The sequence below is a fragment of the Plasmodium knowlesi genome (assembly GCF_000006355.2).
Source record: "Plasmodium knowlesi strain H genome assembly, chromosome: 3".
Taxonomy (NCBI): Eukaryota; Apicomplexa; class Aconoidasida; order Haemosporida; family Plasmodiidae; genus Plasmodium; species Plasmodium knowlesi.
The window spans coordinates 67742-92712 of NC_011904.2; the positions used below are offsets into that span (position 1 = coordinate 67742).

General features: G+C 37.9%; 3 protein-coding genes across 3 annotated transcripts; all 3 read right to left on the reverse strand.

Moving 5' to 3' along the window:
* Positions 1–1510: 1510 nt before the first annotated feature.
* Positions 1511–4239, reverse strand: PKNH_0301600 (conserved Plasmodium protein, unknown function; the record flags this gene model as incomplete). Its single annotated transcript, XM_039113799.1, has 2 exons — positions 1511–3534; positions 3726–4239. 2 exons carry the CDS (start codon positions 4237–4239, stop codon positions 1511–1513), a joined length of 2538 nt encoding a protein of 845 aa, XP_038969415.1.
* Positions 4240–11704: 7465 nt separating this feature from the next.
* PKNH_0301700 (pre-mRNA-splicing factor CLF1, putative) lies at positions 11705–14611 on the reverse strand (the record flags this gene model as incomplete). Its single annotated transcript, XM_039113800.1, has 6 exons — positions 11705–11893; positions 12033–12332; positions 12464–12562; positions 12722–12829; positions 13009–14412; positions 14585–14611. The coding sequence occupies 6 exons, from the start codon at positions 14609–14611 to the stop codon at positions 11705–11707; spliced, it is 2127 nt and encodes a 708-aa protein (XP_038969416.1).
* Positions 14612–17216: 2605 nt separating this feature from the next.
* PKNH_0301800 (alpha/beta hydrolase, putative) lies at positions 17217–19379 on the reverse strand (the record flags this gene model as incomplete). The annotated part of the gene is made up of 1 exon (XM_002260961.1): positions 17217–19379. The coding sequence occupies one exon, from the start codon at positions 19377–19379 to the stop codon at positions 17217–17219; it is 2163 nt and encodes a 720-aa protein (XP_002260997.1).
* Between the last annotated feature and the right edge of the window lie 5592 nt (positions 19380–24971).

A 24971-nucleotide genomic window follows, 5' to 3' on the forward strand; every position in this document is an offset into this window, starting at 1 on the left:
ACCAAATGATAGTATACTAACATGATGAAGATGTTTTTCTATGATAGAGACACTTTTTTTTTTAATCATTGTGGTGAACCCTGCTAAGAGGGCCTTTCAACTGGAGAAAATACGTAGCATCCATGTCTTCAAAAGGAACAGATCACTTTGCATACAAGGTCGTATCGTAAGATCACTATGTGTGAATGATCAACCGATGCGGGGGGCCAGGTGACTGTCATGCACAACTACATTATGAAGCCACCACTCCGGAGAAAAATTTACATGTTCTGTACCATGCTGTGCTACGTGAACGAAACCAACTTCCACCTTTTCGATCCCTCCAACATTTATCGAATTGTCACAAAATAGGTGGCAGAACTGCCCCCCAAATATCCATCCAGATGTACTTCTTCTGATAGACCCCGTCTCACCATGAGTTGTGAGAAATAAAGGGCAATGTGATTTTCATATTCCAGCGGCAACTGCGGAAATAGGAACAATTTTTCACGTTTTCACTAATACTCCTCTCCACGCTGGTAAATGCCTCCTTTGCGTTAACACAGGAGGGGAAGAGACTTCTGGGCTCCCTTCCTTTTCCGCTCGAGTGTTACCTCACCGGAGAGTAGTGGATGAACATGCCTCCACAGTTGAAGTGCAAAAATTTGTCCTCAAAAATTCGTCTTTGATGTAACATTTTTCATTACCGCGACGCTCTAATAAGCTCAGCGAAGATGCATAAAAAAAAAAAAAAAAAAAAAAGGAAAAAAATTAAAAACGCACTCCCCATTTCGCACGTAAAAAAAAAAAAAGAAAAAAAAAGGGAATCTCTACATATCAATGTTTCATTACATTTTCGAAAAAGTTATGAAAAACATGTTGCCCTCTCCCCCCAGGTGTCAATTTTTCTTTTTGTTATTCTAAACAGACACATTTGACGTTGATATATTTCAAAAGATTGTTCTGTTTATGTCTGTCCAGGTGAATACACATCACACATGTCAAGAGGCGTAACCGTATGATCCATGTGTACGTTTTATTTTCCCCTTTGAGACGCTACGCCTCTTTTCATTTGCTCGGCCTTCATAAGGTGTTTTCGCGGGGGAAAGAGGCGAATGCGTATGGATGCCCACGAACAATTGCCGAGGCGATTACGCTACGGAGAAGCCTGCTAGCTGCTCCATATGCTTAAGCACTCACATGAAATGCTACTCCTTCACATACGAACCATGGAATGCAAATGTTAGACGAAAAAAAAAAAAAGAAGAAATGAAATAAAATAAAATAACCCTCAGTTTTGTACTTAAAAATTACGAAAAAAAAAAAAAAAAAAAAAAAAAAAAAACAGAAAAATTCAAAAACAGCGAAAACGAATAACCTTCATTATTTTCCAATTTTTTTTTTTTTTTTTTTTTACTTCCTTTTCTACGCTTGCAGGTAACGGTCCCGTGTACTGAAAGTTTTCACACCAAATAACTTGTCTCTTATCCATAACATTGAAGTACTATCCCCCTTTCTTCATTACGTAGAACTACTTCATTTTTTTAAGTCTAGACATTTCGGCCTTCTTTATAATCCTCTTGCTCCTTTTAATCGGTCGATTCTTCTTACTGTTGTAATTCCGCAAGCATCTCTTGGTGTGACTTGCGTTTCTTGATTCATCCTCATCGTGGCTACATCTTCTCTTTCTGTACCTTGGAAATGGTTCGCTGATTTCTTGAGTGGCCCTCTCTTCACTCATGTCATTGGTCGAATAGTTACTTCTGAATTCATTTATAAAATTGTACATGCGGTCGAATCTTTCTATCAGCCTAAAGTAGGTAGCTTTATCGCTCTTTTTTATTTTGCTAAAAAAAATATCATTCCCGTTTTCCATATAGTCTGTGTATATATTCTTTCTCGGAATGAATGCATTATTTTTTAAAAACGTGTAAATGTTCTCTACTATGTTTTCATTTTTTCCCTTTACTTGCTCATCTGCTTCCTCCTCCATTCCTTTGGTACAGTATCCTTCGTACGATTCGATTTCCTTATTCAGCATCTCTTTCATGTCTTGCATCATGGTATGTTCTCCGTTCGGATGCAAGTTCACACAGTTGGAGGAGTTGCCACACTTTCCGCTAATCGTAACGCCGCTATTCATGGTACCCCCACATTGGGTGCAGTTCTCCCCAAATTCGTAGGCCGAACTGGTGGAGGTAATCGCGTTCTCCACATGAGCACCCCCCTCCTCTAACGCCATTTCCACCCCACGACTGTACACATTCTCAGTGGTGCACCCCGTTGATGTAGACGTGCCACTTCCTACCGTAGTCGTAGTTGCATCCGTGTTGTTGCTAATCATGTTGTTAAAATTGCTATTGTTCATATTTGAATCTTTTATTTCGCAAAAAATATCAGATGTTTCACTTTCTTTGTTTTTATTTACTAACTCGTTTACCTCACCATGGGATGACTCATGCATTTCGGGATTCCCCCAATTGGCCATGCTGTCAGCATCTCCCTCGATTCCTCTTTTTGTTTGTCCCTCTTGCATGTGATCATAAGGATGAGTCAGTCCTATTTGGCAAGAACCGTACGAGGAGAAATTCTGGGAATTGTACTCCGCTCCGTGGTACACATCGAGATGATCTCCATGTAGCGCGCCATACAAACCGTTACTCTCATCGCCGCGCACAGAAGAATGCACTGCCCAAGGGGTTTGACCCTTACTTCTATAACCGCCGAAGCGCCCCTCCACCTTGTCCTTCAACATTTCGAAAATTATTTTCTCATTTCTCTCCTTCACGTGTTCGTCATTTTTTATCTCTGCAAGAATACTACTATATTTCATTTCATAAGACTTACTAATGTTTAGTAACAAATTAAAAATATTTTCCTTTAGCAGATGCTTCTTGTGCAGAAAATTATGTATGATAAGGTCTATGTTCGAATTATGTATGTTCATTTCCTTGTTGTTAATTTTAGTGAATATATGATTGAAAAAGTTGACTGTCAAATTATCGTAAATGTTAATGAAATTCAATACGCTGCTTTCGAGGTTAGAATTGTTTCTCAGGCGCTCTTGATTCGTGTCCATGTCTATTTTTATTTCGCTCAGGGGGGTTCCAGAACTTCTTCCGTTTGGACAAACGTCGCTTGTCCCGATACCCCCTACACCTTTATCTCCTACACCGTTATCTCCTACACCGTTATCTCCTACATCGTTATCCCCTACACCGTTATCTCCACTTCTCCCGTCCGCTCCATTCCTTTCACTCACACTACCCCCATTTCCATATATCACTATAGGCACCTGGTTCAGTTTCACATACCCATTGTAATAATCATTCTCCGTTAAATTCATTTCATTCCGCTCATCGAACTTTTGCAAAATACCCTCATACATAAATAGTAGGCTGATGTTGTTGCAATAAATTATGTTAAAGTAGTGATTAATGAATTTTATATATGAGTTCTTGTTGCAACAGACGCGCATGAAAAAATTTAAGTTGTTAATCAGTTTGCTCTTCTTCATGTTAAGGTAGTCGCTGGGAGTGCGGTCCCTCTTCTCTGCTGAAAGGGGGGGGGCGAGGCGGAACAACAAAATGCATATGCATACCAGTAGGCACATACACATATACATACACATATATATATATATATATATATATATAATTTTATATACACAAGGTGTGCAACTCGGCTGATACGTCTACAGCACGCAACCGAGCCCGCTCTTACAAACGGTGTGCCTCTTTGTATACCTTTCACTGGAGGGTTGGCACTTTTGTTGCCCGATTTTTCCTTCTTGTAGTACACGTCGGGGTTCATGGAGCTTTTGTTCTCCAATCCGATGGCTAACTCTCCTCTGTCCTGTTTGCCTCTGGGGCCTGCAGTTCCTTCCTCGGGGGTTTCTCCATTGCTCTGCGACATACGTTCTACGATACCTTTTCCGTTCATCATACCGGAAACCTCCTGGGTGACCTCTCCGCTAACCTCCCCACTCTTATATCTATTCATATTTCCGTGGCCACTGTCATTCCCACTTGGGTTTCCGACACCAACTGCATGCACTCCGCATCCCACACTCTTCTGACAATCAACCTTCGCATCGTCCACATGATTCTTTTGAAGGCTCTTAAAATTTAAAAATTGTTTTCTTAGATTATTCATGTAATTCAGACCCAAGGAATCTCCTTCGGCGATGTTGTAGCAGCCAGAACCATTCAGCATAAACTCGGGAAAGTAAATTTTCGTCTCCTCTCCTTGAGAAAACATGTTAAATGGAGATACACAGGTGTTGGGGGGAGGGGAGAGGAAGGGGGTTAAAATATTACAATGAATTATCGGTTCTACGATGCAAATTGAGCAATGACGTAATGACACTCTTTCCCAAATATGTGAAGTAGGTACGAAAGAGTGCTCAATGGACGGGACGCCACGCAGTCGAAGAATTCAAAAGGGGTAAAAATCAAGCTCGCGGAAGGGAGGGGAAAAAAGACACTGTTTATGTAGTACTAATGGGGTGGAAATAAAAGGGAAGAAAAAATTGTAATAACACAGTTGGTAAGAAATATAGCCAAAAGGTTATGAAAAAAATAGTGAAGATAGCGATGGGGGAAATGGCAGTCTTGATGGGCAATATAATGATGACAGTGTTAGATTGATACCACAGCTCAACTCCAAATGGCAACACTCAAATGCAAACGTAAAACGGGCGAAGGTGCCCTCTTACCCCTTGCAATTATTTAAAATGTGTATCAAAAAGGAAAGAAAGAAAAAAAAAAAAAAAAAAAAAAAAAAAAAAATCACCTATCTTTGGAAAAAAGAAATGAACGAGAAAAGTATCACTAGGCACCCCCTAAAAATGGGAGGCATAAACGAAAGATTCAGTATAAAATTATCTCACAACCTGACAGTTATTCTTGCATATCCCCTTTGGGGTTAACGACTTACAGATTTCGTAGGACCGCGTAGAATTATCAACACAAGCGGTCAATTAAGCGTGCAGCCATCACACATGTCTAGGAAAAATACCACAAATGCCACTTCTACAGACACATAAAAATGCAAATGTATCCAGGATTAATGCGCGTATGAAATTGGGGGAATATGCCACTTTCCGTTATTATGTAGAGAACCAAAACGTGGCAAAGTCACACAGTTGCAGTCGTAATTAGGATATCAAGTATACCCACGTACAGATGATCATACGCATGCAAAAACGAATAAGGCGCTACTTAGGTGTACACAATTTTCTCTTTTTAATTGATAATTCCCGTGTGCATATACTCGCGCACAAATTTGTGAGAACAAAAAAAGGAGCAGAATCATGCGCCAAAAAAAAAAAAAAAAAAAAAAAAAAATAAATATAAGGGAAGGACAGATAAAAATGCCAGTTCTGATAGAAAACGCCAAGTGTTAGACAAAATCGTGTGCAATACGAGACAAAAACTTTACTGAGTTGTCACCAATCTATGGTAAGGTAAAAAATACGACAGATAAACATCAATGCAGTAAAAAAGAGATACTTGAAAAATGTAAAAATGTCAAATGAAAAAAAAGGAGCAAGAGAAGGGAAGGAGATCATAGAAATGGACTCAGTGTGTATATGTACCTCAGGGGAAACAAACGTGAGAGAGACAAAAGACCAAACACAAGTTCTCCCGAAATGTGGACAAAAAATTCATGTCTAATGGTATTTTCTCTCACGTAAATGGCCCCTCTTTCTCGTTTATTTATTCTACTATGCTACCTTAACAAAAAAAAAAAAAAAAGATAAAAAAATGAACAAACATGGTAAATATAAACATGTGAGTACGTGCTTATATGCTCACATTAGCACATCCACATGCATGTCGACAGATGTCTGCATAATCATTTTTATAAAACGAGTAGGATAATTATTACATTACATGTTAGGAGGTACACTGGGAAAGTGACGTAATCGACAAAGTGGAGTTGTTGTGATCGATCACACTTTATGTGCATACAAAAAAACATGTGTTTACAAGAAAAACTATACATACAAAACGCACATGCACAAAGAGCAAAGCGTAGAAAAAAAAGAAAAATAAAAAGAAAAAAGAGAAAAAAGAAAAAAAAGAAAAAAAGAAAAAAAAGAAAAAAAAGAAAAAAAAGGACAAAAAAGAAAAAGGACAATACACATGATATATGTACATATGTGTACAAAAGGCACACAACACAAATATGCGTATACTCTCGTTGCAAAGTATCAATGAACTTGTTCACAATTCACCCTTATGGACCTCCAGGGGGGAGGGGGGGTTAAAAAAATATATTGTACTTTTCCTTTTTCTGTATTACATCATCACGTAGGAGATGCTACTCTTTTGTAAATTCGTAAAAAAAAAAAAAAAATAAATTCAATTTTATGTTCTCCTCGTTATATGTAGACTTGTACTTCAAATATAGCATATGTAAAAAAAGAAAAAAAACGCCATGGAAATTCAAAACTGTCTCTTCGCTGCGCATACGTATGTAGTCACAAGCACAAATGTTCAGCTTCAAATCCACAACATAACGTACGCGCATGTGCACGTGTACACATGAAAGAAGGCATATGTTATGTTATTGAGAAAAAAGAATGCTCTGACCAAATGGCTTATCACCTAAACAGCTAAGCAGCTACATAACTAAATGAACTTTTTCAAAAAAAAAAAGGACGTGGATACATCAATATTCTATAAATTTCGATATATTATGAATTTGTGGAGTGCAAAAAAAAAAAAAAAAAAATGGAAGCTTAGAAGTTATCGGCGCATGCATATGTATACGCGGTTATGTGCACTGCCTAGAGCAAAGGCTTCCACCTGTGCAAAAAATTCTTACGTAGAAATGTTCAAAATGAGCACATGCAAAGGGATTTATATGTGCGAATGTATAAGCATGTAGAAAGCGAGAATAACCTTCTCTAATGGAAAAAAAAAAAAAAAAAAAGAAAGTTAAAATTTATTCCTCTTCTTTATGAAAAAAAGAAACTGTGATTCCAAACGACGGGCATACCTAAATCGCGTACCGCGTGCTGCACATGTCCCTGTGCACATATGTAAATTCGAGGAGAGTACCAACACATGGATACTTACATACAAGCGCACATGCGAATGTGTATATTTATATGCACTCTTAATTAACTTACACCAAGAAAAAGGAACAATTCAATAAAAAAAAAAATAATAATAAAATCTCATGTGTACTTATTCCTTCATTTAAATGAAAGAAACACCAGATTTGCGCGTACAATACAACATGTAGATATTTCTTAAAGTGTCATGTGTAATGTCTTTGCATAGAAGAAGGAGCAAAGGGGGGGATCTACTGAATTCCACGAATTCGAGCATAAAAATGCGATCGCATATGTCTTCATAAATGTGTACGCAGGATACAGCGGGGAGAGGGAAGTTATTGAAAAAAAAAAATAATAAATAAAGAGATGCAATTCGTTCAAGCATGTGTACGTAGTATATGCGAGCAGGCATTACACCAACATGCTGACATGAAACTATGTTAGACCTGTTCTATGGACAAAAAAAAAGATAAAAAAAAAAAACTCTTTTTTCTTATTCGTATATATAAGGACACAAAAAGGATTAGACAAATGCAATTACACTGAATTATCCGCTCCTTAATGGCACTAAAAAAAAAAGAATTCCCACAGGTCTACATACGAATATATACGCATATGGACACCTATAAATTTATGCTTTTCGGTGTGCACATGGCTTAAAAACTTGTCAAGTTATGTAGACATGATCAATCTGCACACACGTGACGATTTATAAATTTATATACCTACTTTTACCCTCCTCAAAAAAAAAAAAAAAAAAAAAAAAAAAAAACATGCGGATATGAATGTATCACCTTGTACATAACATTCCGCTCAAAAATTTTATGTATATACACAAAACTTTCGAAGGCGATGTTTACTTCACGCAAAGAGGAAATACAAAAAAAGGAAGAAAAAGGTATGAAAAAAGTGTTTAAAAAAAAAAAAAAAAAATTCACGTTACATATTGCGCGTTATGTGTGACGGGCGAAGTGTAACACGTTTGGATATGCATCTATCCAAGTGTTCCTCTTTGACGTTCCTTTTCTTTTTTTCTCTTTTCCCACATTTCTCAAAAATTGACATACACTGCTTTGAAAACAAATGTAGGGCAACTTAAACAAATGGGGAAAATCACACAATAATGGAATACGTGCGAAAGGCAGGAAGAACGGACGCAAACACACTAGCTACACGCGTGTTTGCGCTCTATTGGTTTTTCACGAATTGGACGTACTTCACTTTTACTTATGTGTGAGCGTATCTTAGTAAAAGTAAAAAAAAAGAAAAAAAATACACATAAAAAAATGCGAAGAAAAGCGAACAAATTTGAAAGGACGTTAAAAAAAAAGAGAGCGAAAAAAGTGCAAAAGAACGTGAAATTCCCAAGAAATGGTAAAGCATGCGAAAAAAAAAAAAAAAAAAAAAAAAGTCCAATTAAAATGTTCACTCCAAAATAACACTTCTTTTTTTCACCTTTTCTTTAAAAGAAAATATCGCCCCTTTTTAAAAGTGCTCATCCGTATTATGCACCCAGCCATGGACCTTCATTTTTTTACCTTCGATCTGAAATGTGCCCCATGAGCGAAAATATATAGTGCATTCATTCATATATATATATATATATATATTCATATATATATATTCATATATATATATTCATATATAAACATTTATACATTTATACGTTATACATACCTTTATCCGTTATACATACATTTATACATTGTACATTTGTACCTACATTTATATATGCGCCTATATACCCGTTTATATATACCATTTATTCGTATGCCTGTATATGCACGTGCTTACGCGGGAGTTCAAATTAACTCACACATGGGCCCTGGGTCGTATGCACATTCTCGCTGACGCGCAGATGTCAATTCCTTCTCCAATCGATTCGTCGTTTATCTACATGGCGCGTGATGCTCAGCTTTGAATTTGAACACAAAAATATATATAACATTCGTTCCTTTTTCTTTTTCTCCAATTCTGCTACTACCTTCCGTTTTTTACGCAGATGGGCATATAGCTGGTGTGTATGCGTCCACGCTCCCCGGAGGTGGGCGTGCCAAAGGCTCTTTTTTTTTTTTTTTTTTTTTTTCACCTTCTAGGTTACTTTTTCGTTTGCTTATTATTTCTCCCCCTTTCTCTATCCCCTTTTTTTCTTTTTCTTTTTCTTTTCTTTTTTTTTTTTTTCCAAATGATCACATATTCCTTGACTTTGTTGATCAACTAACAAAACGCAAACGTACAAAATGACACGCAAATTATTACAGGCACCCTTTGGCGATATACTCACCCGTTCGGTTGCACATCTTGTGATGCGCTAAAAATTAGCCATTTCGTTACCGGGGATTCATTAAATACTCCCCTTGCTGCTTGCATGTGTAAATGCTTTTTGTGTCCACTACGACATTTTCTGGTTGGCACAGGTTGACCGACGTTCATTTACAAAGCCCTTTTTGCTAACAGTTCACCTCATGTTTGTGCGCATTTGCAAGGCGCATACCACAGAAGGATGAAATTAGTATCCCCCTTAAAGAAACACCCCAAGGGAAATGGGACGGACACACCACATCACACGGTTAGGCGGTCCATATGGACATCCTTTCCAACACATGGACGAGTGAACCTTCCGTAAATGCCCCTACCCTGATTTTTTCATACCCAAAAATGTACCTTCCTGTTGAACCATGGAAGTGCAACAGCAAAGGGGGGCCCCATTTCTCCTCCAATTTAACCCACAAATGGGTGCAAATTATGCTAATCCCATTTTCACCTTCCAGTCGGATATGGTAAATGGAAAAAAAAAAAAAAGGAAAAGCAAATGAAACAAACCACAGGAAACTCAATTGCCTATGTAACTACATTTTTTTTTTTTTTTTTTTTTTTTTTTTTTTATTTGCTACGCTCGAAAAAGAATGGTATTTAAAAGGTCAGCTTAAAGTCAAGTCGAAATTCCTCGGTGAACGAGTTGTGTCTCGGAGGGGTCAAAAGTGAAGCATGTCCTCGAGGGGGTGAACAGGGGAGGATATTAACGTACGCAAGAACGTTTATATATATGTACGCCCTTAAGTGCATGCACAGTTCATAAGAAGAAAAGAACCCGCTCCTCCCAATTTTCGCCACCTAGTATGGCAAATTATATATCCGTCTTAACCACAACACATAACGCGTACTCTTTTTCCCTGAACGGATGAATCTCCCAATAAGCGGTGGGTCTTTCGCTTCATTTTGCTAACGCACATGAATGTAAAAAAAAAAAAAAATATTGAGAGCAAATATGTGCTCTTCTTAATGTCCTCATAATACGTATAACTTTTTTTTTTTTTTTTTCTTTCCAATTCTGTCGAAGCGGTTATCGCAAAATATGCTAAAGGGTATACAACAGGAAAGCTCCCTTTAGAGTTATGCTCCACACTAAGTCATCCTTATGTGCATCCATATATTCGCGCATTCTCAGCTGCACATTCCCTCCATGTATTTGATGCACTTTAACACGTATACCATTTATACGTGTATACAATTCAACACGAGCATAAACGGGTAGAAACAAGTCTGATCCTTCTTATATATGTGTACCTTTTTATACCTGTCGAGGGTTTACACCCTATCGATGCTCCTCCAATTTGAAGTGTAAGTATGCACTCCTGCCTGGTATTTGTACATTCGCACATTGGTGTTCGTGCCAACAAATGGCTTTTTGGGCAATCCCTCTTGTCCGCACAACATTTTGCATGTTCCGAGGTGGCAGTTTCCGCAAAAGACAACTCTCCTACTCCAATTCCCGTAAAAATGTAAAAGCAATAAAAAATAAAACTGCAAGAGAGTCGTAGCCGAACAAAACATAAGTATCCATATGGCGCAATTCCCAATTTAGTAACCCTTAACGCTGTTCTCAAAATTTCCCATTCTTGCGCATATTGATTGGGATACATGTGACAGTTCTGCTGAACATGAACACACACGTATCATTCGGAGAACATCCTAGGATAGCAGCACACATCGATGAAATAACCTACCATGGGATGAACACAATTGGCTTTAAAAAAAAAAAAAAAAAAAATACCCCAATGGATAGTGATTGATCATTTTCCCCATAAAAGTCAAACGAGTTGGATCGCCTAGTGGTGTAAAGAACAGTGTGGTGTGTATTAAGCATTTTTAAATTCTTCAAGCGCGAATATATTCTTTTGGTTAGTGAAATATGTACGGATGATGTTGTACTGAATTCACCACAAAAAATGCATAAACATACAGGTAGAGGGGAAAAAGAAAATAAATCATAACTCTTCCCATCATAGGTATTCGTAACTCCTAACCCTGAATGGGGCCTTCATTTTTCCTTTTTAAAAGAAAAATGCAAATCGTTGGGGACACAAATAAGAGTGAGAGTTTCTCCCAAAATGTAAAAAAAAAATTACAAAAATTACAAAACAAATAAATATCATACTCGTTAGAAATAATTACTGAATGGTGAGGATGCTTTTCCAAAGCACTTATCTCACTCATTCAGTTAGGTATATACTTGTAGGGAAAAACACTATGGGGTGGGGTCGAATGATTACTACGCTTTGTCAGCTCTGCATCTCATAACGAATGTATTTAAGCAAGTGCCCTTCATTTTTTCTTATGGTCTTCCGGGTACTTACGATGTCACTGCGCACAGTCTTATTCAGTGTCATTCTCCCTCTCGTCGTCTTCCTCCTCGTCATCATCATCGCCTTTCTCCTTGTTACTCTCCTTTTCTTCTTCCTCTTCCTCCGCGTTTTCTTTCTTCTTCTGCTTCTTCGCTTCCCTTGCCCGCTCTTCCTCCATTTTCTTCTTCCACTCGAGGGCCTTCTGAAATATCTTCATGTTCTACAGAAAAAAAGAAAACCAAGTGGCACGAATGTGGCAAAAAAAAAAAATATCACAAAAATCACCAAGTGGTAACCGCAACACATGTACGATACGGAAAAGGCATCCGAGCTGAAGACCAAATGATCTTCCCTCTTACCTGTGATTGGTTCCCGTCGTCGGGGAAAACGTATGTGATGAACTCCTCCACTACTTCATCATCATCCTTCTTAATGATTTTCCTCTTCTTGATTTTCTTGGGCAACCGTTTCTGCGTTTTATCTATAACGTCTTTATCCCCGTAGTCTTTCTCAATTTCGTACAGAAAGTTCAGCAAAATGCACCTTTCATTGACAAGTTCATTTTTCTTGCAAAACTCGATTCCATTTTCCAGAATTTCTCTGCACTTGGCGATGTCGTCGAAGTAGATGTACTGGAACTCCGCGTAGCTTTTGTATACCTGCAGTGGGATGATACAGATGAGTTATTCGGAAGAGGTCGTAATAAAATTGCGGCATCTACATATAGTACCTACGATGCCAAACATACAATGCATATACACTCCTCTCCTCTCCACATGAAAAACTCTACCTTATAATGCTGGGTTATATTTAAAAGCCTCTCATACAACTTCTTGGCATTTTCATACTCCTGCAGGTTTATTTCTAAGTCTATGTAGTTTTTCCAGATCTGGATAGAATTTAAAAAAAAAAAAAAAAAAAGGAGATACAATGTGGGGGAGATGTAACACTTAATAATAGGGTCGGCTTACACAACGGGCCGATACAATTTTACTGGAAATGTGCTGACAAAAATTGAGTACACACAGGAGGGCATATTTTGGCCTACCAGTTCGGGGAGTTTCATGTCGTCCAGGTGGATGGCAATTTCTGCGATTTGCCGAGCGCGTTCCACCTCGTCCAGGGACAGCTCGAAGTTGATCATGGAGATCCAGGCCTGCAAAAAAAATATAAAAAAAGAAGGGCAGATGGAAGAGGCATGTGTGGACAAGTGGAACATGAATGTGGGAGCATCGAAAAAAAAAAAATCCGCAATGGAAATAACTCCGCAATGGAAATAACTCCCCAATAGAAATAACTGCGCTCCGCTCTCTGAACGATACTCCCCGCACTTACCTTCGAGTTAAAGGGGAAGGCCTCGACATACTTCGCGTAGATATCGCGGCATTCCTTAATGTTCCCTAGGCGAAGTTCCATCTCGCAGTACTCCTCAAATATCTCCTCCTTCTTAACACTTTCGATGGCGCGGTTAAAAATCGATCTCACCTTTGGAATGTCCATCTGCCGGATTTCAAAATTAGCATATAGTAGGTAAATTTTCTTAAAGGTAAAATTCTGGTTCTTCAAGATTTTCAGAACATTTCTGTATACATCTCGAGCTCTCTGCACATTTTCTGCATGCAGTTCCTCAAAGATGGCATAATTAATCCACAAGTAAATGTATCTTTTCCAAAACTTTTTATTTGCCACAGGTGGGATAATACTAATGGCTCTTTCGTATAGTTCCCTTATGCGGACAACACATCTATCCTTATTCACCAAATTTATGTTTGACTCTTCCAACTTGATGTAATTAAACCATGTATCATAATCAGAAGGGTTTTTTTTAATTTCCTCCTCGTAAGTAATTCTCTCCTTAATCATCAATGTCTCGTCCAGTTCCTCCTTATCAGCATACTTCTTCTGAAATTGTAAAAAGCTTTTGTACAAAAATTCACTTTTATTTTTTGGTAAAATTTTAAGTGCCTCAATATATATTTTTCTGCACCTTTCATATTCATTATTCTCTTCTTCAAAATTGCAAAAATTTATATAAAAATGTTCATCCAGAAAAGATGGAGGTAATAATTCAATACACTTTTCGAAACATGCCCGAGCTCTATCCACGTTCCTATACTTCCTTTCAAATTTAATAAATCTGTAAAAACATTCCATCTTAGGTAGCGTTACAATAAGTCTCTCGAAAATATTTCTGCAGTTATCAATCTCTCTACATCTTTCCTCAAAATTGATATAACACAGAAATGAGGTTTCGTCTATTTTCCACTTTATCCATCGTTCGTATATATTTCTAGCGTTCACAAAATTGTTTAAAATTTCTTCCAGGTGTGCATATTTCTTCCAGAAAATATTTTCCATAGGTAGCAGCAGAACTGCTCTTTCAAATAAATTTCTCGCGCTGTTTATATTTTTATTTAGTAATTCTACTTCTATATATTTTAACCACAAATTTATATTGGTGTAGTCTATATTTAATGCCCTTTCAAAAATGGATCTTGCCCTTCGAATGTCTTTTTGCTTTACTTCCCACAGGGCGTACTTTATGTAGGTACTAATCAGGTACCTTCTCTTCCTTATCTTATCTTCATACTCCTTTCTCTTACTTATTTTATATTCGTTCAGTTCATCCTCGTCGATCAGGTTGTAGTTCACCTTCTGCTCCACTTCCTCCAGGTCCAGTGCCTCGTTTATCAGCTGCTCTGCGGTTATCTGCACCTCCGCCGCGTTCTTGTTCTTCACCTGCGAGAGGGGAGAGCGGTGTGACGACATGACTATGTGACCACATTACTATGTGACGACGACGTGATGCGCATGCAATACGCACCCGCCCTAAATACCCACATAAACATAGCAAATCAAATAATACAACCGGTGGGTAGCCTCTCCAACCACTGTCCACACCCCACATTACCTGCAACTTCTTGCTATTCACATTCATCCTGTCCTACTGCGTTTCCAAAAAATTGATCTCACATCAGGGGTATATTACGCCCTTCACAACAGACAGCGTACGGAGGAACAACCCTAATAATAAGCATCACTCAACGATGCATGTTCTGTTCCACTTAAACAGTTCAGTTCGGCTACGCTCTACACCTCTTCCCAATAGCATAGAGATCTGTCAGAACTCCTCAAAAGAAGAAACAGAAAAAAAAAAAAAAAAAAAAAAAAAAAATACTCAAATTATGCCGCTTCTACGGTATAATTTTCCATCCTACGTGGTAAACAAAATTCCCTCACAAAAAAAGGGACTATTTTTTAGCAAGCCTTTTTCCTTTTTCCTACTCCTATCCTAATGGCTTACTAATTTTCTCTACTTCCCTTTAGCATTTTAAAACCCTTTTAGAGAAAGGCCAAAAAAATGTTCATCCGCTAACGGAACCAGTGAAAATAAAAAGCCGTTTCGGAGATTCCCCCAAATGGCCCAAACAAGAAGGACCACTGCGCCCTTTGCACTCCAAATGTAAGCTGTATATTAAGAAAAACAACTTGGCAAAAAAAAAAAAAAAAAAAAAAAAAAAAAATCATAAAAATCATCAAAATATCCAACCGATGGACTGCGCAACAATTCGCGGAGAGGGTACCCATCCACGGGCAATTTCAAACGGGGTTGCCGAAGGATCCCCCAAGCCTTCCCCCCTAAAAAAAAACAAGGCCCCACGTGGAGGGGCAAAACAAACATATACCGGATTTACATACAAAATGTACTAACCAAAATGTAGGCGCCTTCTAAAACAATTTATTTCCAGTAAACCTCTCAGTCCCATTGAAAAAAAAAAAAGTACGCCTTCTTTCCTTTCCCATATAAATAACTTTGAAAAGATGGAACTCATCATCTAGAGCGATAAAATCACGGACAACACACCTCGGCAGATGGTAAATCTCCCTGCACAAACCTAAAATGGAAGCCTGCTACGGGTACATGCGGGGAAGTGACCCCCAAACATATATAGATCCTTATTTACTGAAATTACAAGCTAATGCCATAAAGAATAAACGCATCGTATCCATATGTTTCCCATTCAGAGAAATGTAATCTCTTCAAAGGGATCATTCACTACAATGGTCTCTGCGCAGGGGTCAAAGGAGGATGATGAGAATTTATCCATCGATTCTCCTCCGCCCATTGAGGTAAAAATCTTCCTAAATGGCTACATCATGGAGGATAAAAAAAAAAAAAAAAATGTCCATAAGAGACGATCTTGCACAATACGTGCTTGTTTAAAGCTACGTTTTCATTTTACAATGTGTTTTAGTGAAAATCGGTGCGGAACAAAAAGAGGAGTTAAACACAGAATACATAAAAGCACCAGCGTGTCAACACATGCTGGCGCACCTGCAACTTCCAGGTGAACTGTTAATGTGTTCCGTCCGCGGCGCAGACAGATATACCACAAACAACGCTCCCCTTTCTCATGAGTGCTCATTTTTTCGGGACAAACAAAATTGTGCACGGAGTTGCTAAAATGGATGATACCTTCCATCACTTAAAAAGGGGGTTTTAACAACAAAAAAAAAAAAAAAAAAAAGACAAGGAAATAAAACGGGAAAGAAGAAACTTCGTAAAAATGCCGGGACACATGCCCAAATGAATCAGGCATCGGGAAAAGTCACATAACAAAACATGCACGAATGCGAAAATTCACCGACGCATGTGTGTTCAAAAAGAAAAAAAAAATTCATACCTCCCACGGGAGATATACATAGCATTATCCACAAATGAAACATATCTGTTCAAATGTGTCATAGGGGTAATCCTCTAATGAGGGATTAGAAACAAACTGGCGCACCTTCGATGATGGTACACTGAAAGGTGTGCTAAAAAAACCTGAAAGAGGCGTTGCATGGACCCACTCGCCTCAAATTACCATTCTATATATTCAATCGTCGCTACTTCCAAGTGCCACGCCTTTCATAAACATTCAAACGTTATGTCATTAGTACAACTAAGCCCCACGCAACTACCGCTTCTTCATTCGTTCCTCTTCCTACTCTTACTTCGTCCTCCAAATACTGCAAAAATAAGGTAGTCTGCCCTTAGGGGAACGGGAGGGTACAATTCCTACTCACCACACTCTCTCCAGCACTTAAGTTCATGTTTCCATTTTCCACCTTTGCCGCCCACTGGTTGACCCGTTTGAATTCACCGCCGCGTAAAAAATCCTCCATCGCTGAAAACACGCGCAAGTGTACACACACGCATGAACTGAACACTAAAAAAAAAAAAAAAAAAAAAAAAAAAGAACCGCCCTCGACTTGCCCTTCAAATAAAGATAAATCGACCCGCGCTCTAACATGTACCATACTCCAAATGGACAAAATATATATTCATATGCGCATTATTCTCATCAATCCACCCTACCACCTACCGCGTCATATATACTTCCCCCACACATACACATATAACACACCAGGGTCAACAGCACGGAGATGCCAGTACCCACGAACCATGGCACACACCCATGGGGGGTTGTTGAGGTATACCTGAACCTCCTCCCACATACACCTTTTTTCTCTACACATAGTTTTCATCCAAAAATGTATTAGTAGGCAAATAGCGAATTCAAATTATTCAAAGTACTGCTGCTAGCTGAAGACACTTCCCTCTGTACAGGTTCCATAATCTCGTTCGGACAATCACCCATTTTGTTCTCCTGATTTCCGTAGATAAATTCATTGTATCTGTTAATCTTTTGATTATTAATGTCGGTTATTTTATTCTCCATTTCCTTGCGTATCCTGTTTCCTTCTTTTTTGTAATAATTCTTTGAGTACACATGTTCGCTCGTGGCACATCCTTCTTTTACAACACTACTACCCTGCTTAATAGTATCGCTTTGCATATTCCTTCTACTTTCATTCATCACCTTGGCCCTCTCCTCCTTGAAGGGTCCTCTGCCCACACTGCTGATTTTGCTATCATTGGATGAAACACTTGCCAGACTTGCCTTACTTGGGTTCATATTTCCTCCACCTTTTCTTGATTCACTTGAATATTGCTCTCCATTTCTATGCCCCCTAATGGTAGTCTCTTCCCTTCCGTTATTACACTGCTCATAGCTGCGTGCATAACTTCCTCTTTCACTCACGGGGGAGGAGCCAACACTCTTCATATCCTGCGAAATCCTAGGAACCCTATCCACCGAGTAAATATTTCGACTCTCTCCTGACCTTCGGGAGTTCACTTTTTCAGAGGAGCTGCCACCCATGCAGGTACCATTCCCTCGTTGCGCCAAGTCCTGTTCACTACCCATATATACATCACTGCGGCTACATTGGCTTGAACTATGGTCCATATTCGAGGGGGATATGTTTTCTCTCCTCGCCGGGTTGTACACATAACTTGAGCACACCTTCATACGACTTCTGTCCCGACCATCTTTACTGTCAATTCGTCTACCATCGGGGTAACGTTCTCTACTAACTCCTCGATGTCCATTCCGATGGTTACCTACAGCACCATCACTTCTGTCTATCCAACCACGTTTCGTAAATGAGCTACACGAAGCACCACTGTCCTTACCGTTATACAATTTACTCCTATTTAAGTTATTCTTCCCACCAGCCAATCTACACAGATCTTCAATGCTAATGTTCGTGTCACTTTCATAAAACGTATTATCTGGTATGTGCCTCATAGTAGATTCGGCAGAACCTAAAACACTACTAAGACTTTGTGATGAATCATAACCTGAATCCTTTGTATAAACCCTAAATATACTTTCATCCGTATACCATCTTTCCATATTACTCATGAACGAATTTAATACTTCATTACTTCCTCTACTTTCATTCCTATTACCCTGTCTTCCATTTACACTTCCCGCAGAACCACTCACCATTCCATTCTCCTCTCCCTTCCTCTTCTTCTCTTTCACTCTTTCCTTCATGTTCTTCGTATTATTCGAAATGAACATGTTCCTTAATTTCATCATGTTCACATTTGATATGTCATATACACTGTTTACATTTTCTCTTATATTATTTTTTAGTACATAAAGGAAAGCTACTAACGCAGCATACACTTGGTTTCCATAGCTACTATCCAAATCGTTATGACCTCCTCCTTCTATGAACATAAAATACGTATTAACATTTGTCCTTCGAATCATTTCTTCTGTGCCATGGTAGGAAAGAAGCTTATCCTTCGTTCCATGGATAAATAGAATGGGACAGTTAATCATGTGTACCTTATCAATATTGCAAAAGGAATCATAAGGTAGGGTAAACTTTAGTTTTAACTTAACCCGATGTATAGATGCCAATGGAGCTTGAAGAATTAAACCTAACAAGTTCTTCTTTGTTGCTATATGGACAGATGCAGCTGAACCCAAACTCCTTCCATAAGCTATTATGCTATGCCTTGGAACACGTAACACCTTCACTAGATAATCATAGGCTGCTTCTACATCATTGTACACATGCGCTTCAGTGGGATGACCTGAACTGTGCCCATAGCCACTATAGTCATAGGCAAATAGATTCAATCCTAGTCGTCTCAGGCGATACTGATAAAATCGTACTACATCTCCTATATCTTCTGCATTTGCATGACTAAATAAAATGGTTGTATCCGCCTTGTTGTCAATGAAGATTCCGCATATCTTACTACCATGCTTCGTTTCGAAAAAATGAAGATCATGTCGGTTCCTCGAATAGCTCGGCGGGTGTGGCCGGAAAATTAAACTGTTTAGCAAATTCCCCATGGTGTATGCGCAGGGGACACGCAAGCTGTGTCTTCGATTTCGCCGCTACCGAAGTTGGACCCTTCTGCAGTTAGCACTAACCTAATGCTGAACACACGTACATATATATCACAACGTGGACCTGCTGCACGTATGCATAATATACAATCGCACAGAAGATTTCCCGAACTGTTTTCTATACTTCCAAATGCGCGAAACACTTTCACACGGATAGGAAAATGACACGTCGGGATGCGTTTTCCTAATATTTTCACAACGCTCCGGAAGAGATGGAGAGACATACACGTGTGCGCATATATACACACACACACACGCTTCTATTTTAGAAGGCGGATTTTTGCTTCACCCTTTTAATCTGCGCCCTCTCTTTGAACGACAAAAACGTACAAGCGAAATATGTACTACAAAATACTAATATTGGGGGCACATATATTCACATACACATGATATATGCGCACCGAAGAATTTAAAAAAAAATAAAAAAAAAAAAAAAAATATGAAATATGAAATATGAAATATGAAATATAAAATATAAAATATAAAATAACAGAATAGAACAGAACAGAATGTAACATAACAGAACAGCACAAAAACGCAAATGCGACCATACACTACTCCTTACAAAATGGAATGTTTTATTAAAAAGTTTGAAACAAAAATGTATTACTTGAAAGAATTTGTTCGGATTCACAACGGCGAGTTACAATGCGCACACCCTGTACTTAGGTGTATATATACACATATATATGTACATACGCACGCGTGCATCTATGCACAAGATGCTGCAGATTCGCCTCTCAACTAATATCTCCTTAGAAATTTCCGGCGGCGCGCAGGTACACACACATTAATTCATTAATTCAACCATTCGAACATTCAACTATTCGAACATTCAACTATTTGAACATTCAACTATTTGAACATTCACACATTCGAACATTCACACATTCGAACATTCATTCATATGTGCATAACACACACCAGTCGCACATGTACGCAAAAATGATGAATGCCCCTGAGGTGAATGCATCTACATGAAGACAAAGTATACACTGCGGCGCCGACCCTGCCTTTTCACCACTTCATATCAGAGTCAACTACGCGTAAATACATATATCCGCCAATGCTTAGGCATCACTTTTAATGCGCTTATCACACAGGCAGTTCTTACACACAAAGCATTAAAACAAATTATTTCTTCTACTATTCTAAGGGGATAAGAACAAATGCCACATGAATTAAAATGTAAGGAATGCTTTAATACATTGGACACACCAAATGTGTGCAAAAGACTAAAAAAAAAATTTTTAAGTTTAAAAGGAAAATCGCTGCATTAGCACATATATATGTGTATTTGTATGTATACCCATCTGCCAAAGAAGAATGCCACAGGGGTACCGCTGTACACACGGACGAAAATATGAATTACGATTCCTAATTCTGTTTACTGTTGCGAATCGGCTTGAATATATACGAATGTAAAGATGCAGTGATGTGGCGATGCAAAGACGCAAAATCGAACACGGATAAACAAAATTTTGAGGTAGCTCCCGCGGAAAACTTAAAAGCGGAACAACCAGTAGCGTAATTCTGCGCAAAAAAGAAACATATATGCATGTGGTGTGAATGGGCATACGAAGTTTACACGTGTGCAACCATACCACGCTCGGTTAATTCAGCCCCAATGGGTGCTTAACAGTTAAGGGAAACGGGAAAAAAAAAAAAAATACTGGTCATGAGGCCCCTTGGAGGTGCGAAGAAGGGACACGTTCCACGGTTCTCTCTGTGTGTACTTATAGAAATTATTAGAACCTTGGCATGTATTGCTAAGGAATACAGTCGTGGAGAAAACAACTTTTATATATACGAATGGGCGTGCTGTACAGGTACGGGCCTCTCCACTGTAAAAAGTAGTACAGCAAGGTTTGTAATTTTTACCAATTTAGCTAATCCGTACACAGCATAGATAGAAAGTCACGGAAGAAACATGCACTAAAAAAAAAAGAAAAATTATGACGAATGCAGAAGGCTCACAAAAAAGTACATACATTTATGTACATGTAAGCATATGCATTAGAAAGTAAAAAAGCACAAGCGAGAACACCATGTGCATAAAGAAGGCACATGTGTGAACTCTTAAAGAGATGATACAAAAGTTCGGAAACTGCAAAAAGGGCAAAGAATACAAAAAACCCTTTTCATGCAAATGTTTTTCTCATTAGAAAGTTGCACAAATGAATCTTCAAAAAAAGTTATATAAGCTTTTTATTTTTTAAAAATGCATAGTGATCTGTTTAAAAAAAAATTTCTTTTCAATATATATTGAAAAAACTACATACACGGAATGAGTATATTTTACCTATTCGGCTGTGTGTATGTGTATATAACGGCACACTTAGTTCGGGGCAATGTATAGAATTTATACCACTGTATTGCTTAATTATATGCATAACACGGGTGGGGGAAATTATACTGGAGTTGGCTAATGGGACCATAATTTTGAACGACGCAGAGGTACACGAGAAAAATATACATGTAAAGATAAAAGTATATATGTTTACACTTTAACTGCGCGCTCGCATACGAAAACACAAATACAAACGAAGAGGTCAAAACGCTTCTTTATAAGAACGCCCCAGCGGTGAAGCTCAATACCAACACAATAGTAATAAGCACGAAGAGAAAAAAGAATTTTTTTCTTCTTTTAAAAAATGTCAAAGCCTGAAAAATGGATTCACGGAAAGGAGAAAAAATTACTACCATGCAAAATGAACATAACAAATCGGCACAATATAACACAGTGATTAATTTTTCCGACAAATATATTTTTGCGCGAAGAAAAAACAAACCACCGAGTGAGTAGTGCGTGTATATATATTGTAATATAGCATAAACTTACGCTTTTAATATACTTTACAATTGTACACTGTTTCGTGGCAAATAGCTGTGTATATGGGCCCCTGTACAAAATAAGGTCATTTTGGTATAGGCATAAAATTAACGTATATATAATAAATATACGTAGTAAGTTTTGTTCTATACAAATGTACATAGTAACAAATATACTAATGGTAAGGAAGCCCCTGGGGGGCGGGGGCAATCCCATCCAGCCATTTTTTTAATTCTGAAATAGCTTCATCTCACAATTTGGCGCGAATTTTCTTTTTTTTTTTTTTTTTTTTTTTTTTTATTCTAGCCTTTAGCTTTTAAACAACACTGACTTTTTCGATTAAACGTAAAAAATTCGCCTGAACAACATGAACAGAAAAAAAAAAAAAAAAAAAAAAAAAAGCTACTTAATTCATTATCACTTTACCATTAATTGGAAAGTTCAAATGTTGTCGGAATGAAGCAGTTTTTTTACGTTTTACTGAGAAAAAAGTGGGTAACAGATTTTATCCATTTTTTAAAACAAGCACGTAATTTCTCTTTTTTTCATTAAAATGGCAAAGAAAAAAAGCCCTTTTTAAATTTGCATCGTAACGAAAAAAAGAGTTTAAAAAGAATGCATAACTTTTTATTACATCACATATCGCCTCTTATTTACTATTACATTCATGTGTCATCGTGTGTACGCCAACCAATCTGATCCAACGTTGCGCAGATTTGAGCGAACAGAAAAAAATAGAATCAATCATTGGTGTATAAGCGTGAGTAAATAATTCTTTTTCACTGGCGCACTGCACAAGAGAACAGAGCGCGAATTGTACTATAATCCTTTTACATAAATTTGTATGCATCCATTAATGTGCAGTTCTTGCATGTGGTGCGGTGGTGCCTTCCAATGCGTAACAAAACTGAGTGTGCTGCATGTACCGCGTTCAAAATCCAACTTATTCTGTAGCTGTGTGGAAGTGGTAATCCTTGAAAAATATATAAATAAAAAGGCAATTCGGTCCGATAGGCATATGTTCGTTCCATCTGCCCTCATAATTTTTGGCAAAAACATTTCTTGGATACTTTCGTCCCGTAGCTTGCAAGTTAAAACCACATGACACAAGGGAGTTCGAAAAACATGTAACCGCTACTGATTTTGTTGTGTTAGAAAATATATTCTTAAAAAATATGTGCGATACTTTTACAAGAAGCATTAAAGGATGATTAAAATTGTTTACATGGAAACACACCGCATGCAACTTTTTTTTTTTAATTACCTTTTCCACGCCACTTCCTTCGTATGGATGAAATTTGCTCACCATTTAAGTACTTTCAAATGGGGACAAAATTGCACCCAAAAAGCGTACATTTCTTTTTTTTTTTTTTAATACCATGCCTTTCACCAATTCCGAGTGTGCAACACAGGAATGTTGACTTGCCACGTTACGTAAGTCCACATGGGGATTAGTACGCACATGCATATCAGCGTTAATTCACCAAACGAGTTTGCGGATAGGATGGAAACATTGCTGCACATCGTTTTCTTCCACTCTACCATAAAAGTAGCAATCCAAATGGTGTATAGACCATAAACAATTGGCTAAAAAGTCGAAAACAATTGACAGACGGCTAACACATGAGTAGAACAGCTCGTTCGAAATGTAGAAATAAGGGATAAATGTGCACACTTGCAAATGGTGTTCCGCATAATTACAAATGTGGATAATTTCTCTTTTAAGGATAATAAAACTACATTATGGCTGTGAAGAGGAAAACACCTTTTTTTCTATGTTCCTCCTTTTCCGCATGCGGAAAACGTTTCATTCATTTGGTTTTCCGAAAGGAGATGGAGGCCAGTAATAGGTGAATGGCCAAAAAATCGTAAAATGACTCAGAGGGAGAGAAAAATTACACTCCTGTGCAGAAATTGTTCCAATGGTGCAAATGTCTGTATGCACTCTATTTGTTCCTATCCCCTCACCCTTTAAACGCTTTAAAACTGGTTAAACAAATAATCTTAAATGTACATTTTTTTTTCAGTTTATTTATTTTTTTTTTTACTCTCTCCTCGAAAATTACACAAACTTTTATGTGACGACATCTGAAATGTACATGGTTGACATAGTTACAAATTTTGGCAATTAATCAAACATGCGCTTTGATCATCATGGCATGGAAAATTGCCTCGTTCACAAAGAAAAATTGTTGCCCGTTTGACAAAAATATATGGATGAGGTGGTTGCCTTCTTACCTGCAGGGGCAGTTACGCTCCGTTGCTTTAGTACAACCTTTTTTTTTTATGGAAGACCTTCCCAAAATAAACACGAAAGAGAACGCCAACTTTTATTTGTAGTTGCCAATTGTCATACATTTGGAAGGAAATAAGGTAAGATGTACAAAAATTCAAATAAAGACAATTGCTAACCTTTTTCTTCAAGTTCAGCTATTCTCAGTTTGGAGAAAGGAAGCCCCCATATATGTGTGAATTTGTTTTTTTCTGTTTTGCCTTTTTTTAATTTAAAATTAAATGCATGCACTGCAGGATGTTTCAATTTGCATTGCTGCATATGGGAAAGTGAAAAACAACCTATAGGTAAAGAAAAAAAAAAAAAATTAACTTGGTATCTATGTCAACTAAATTTTGTAAGCATTTCCCCCGTTTGGAACATGTTCCGTCTGCTTGTATTCACAAATTTACCATACTCGAAAAATACG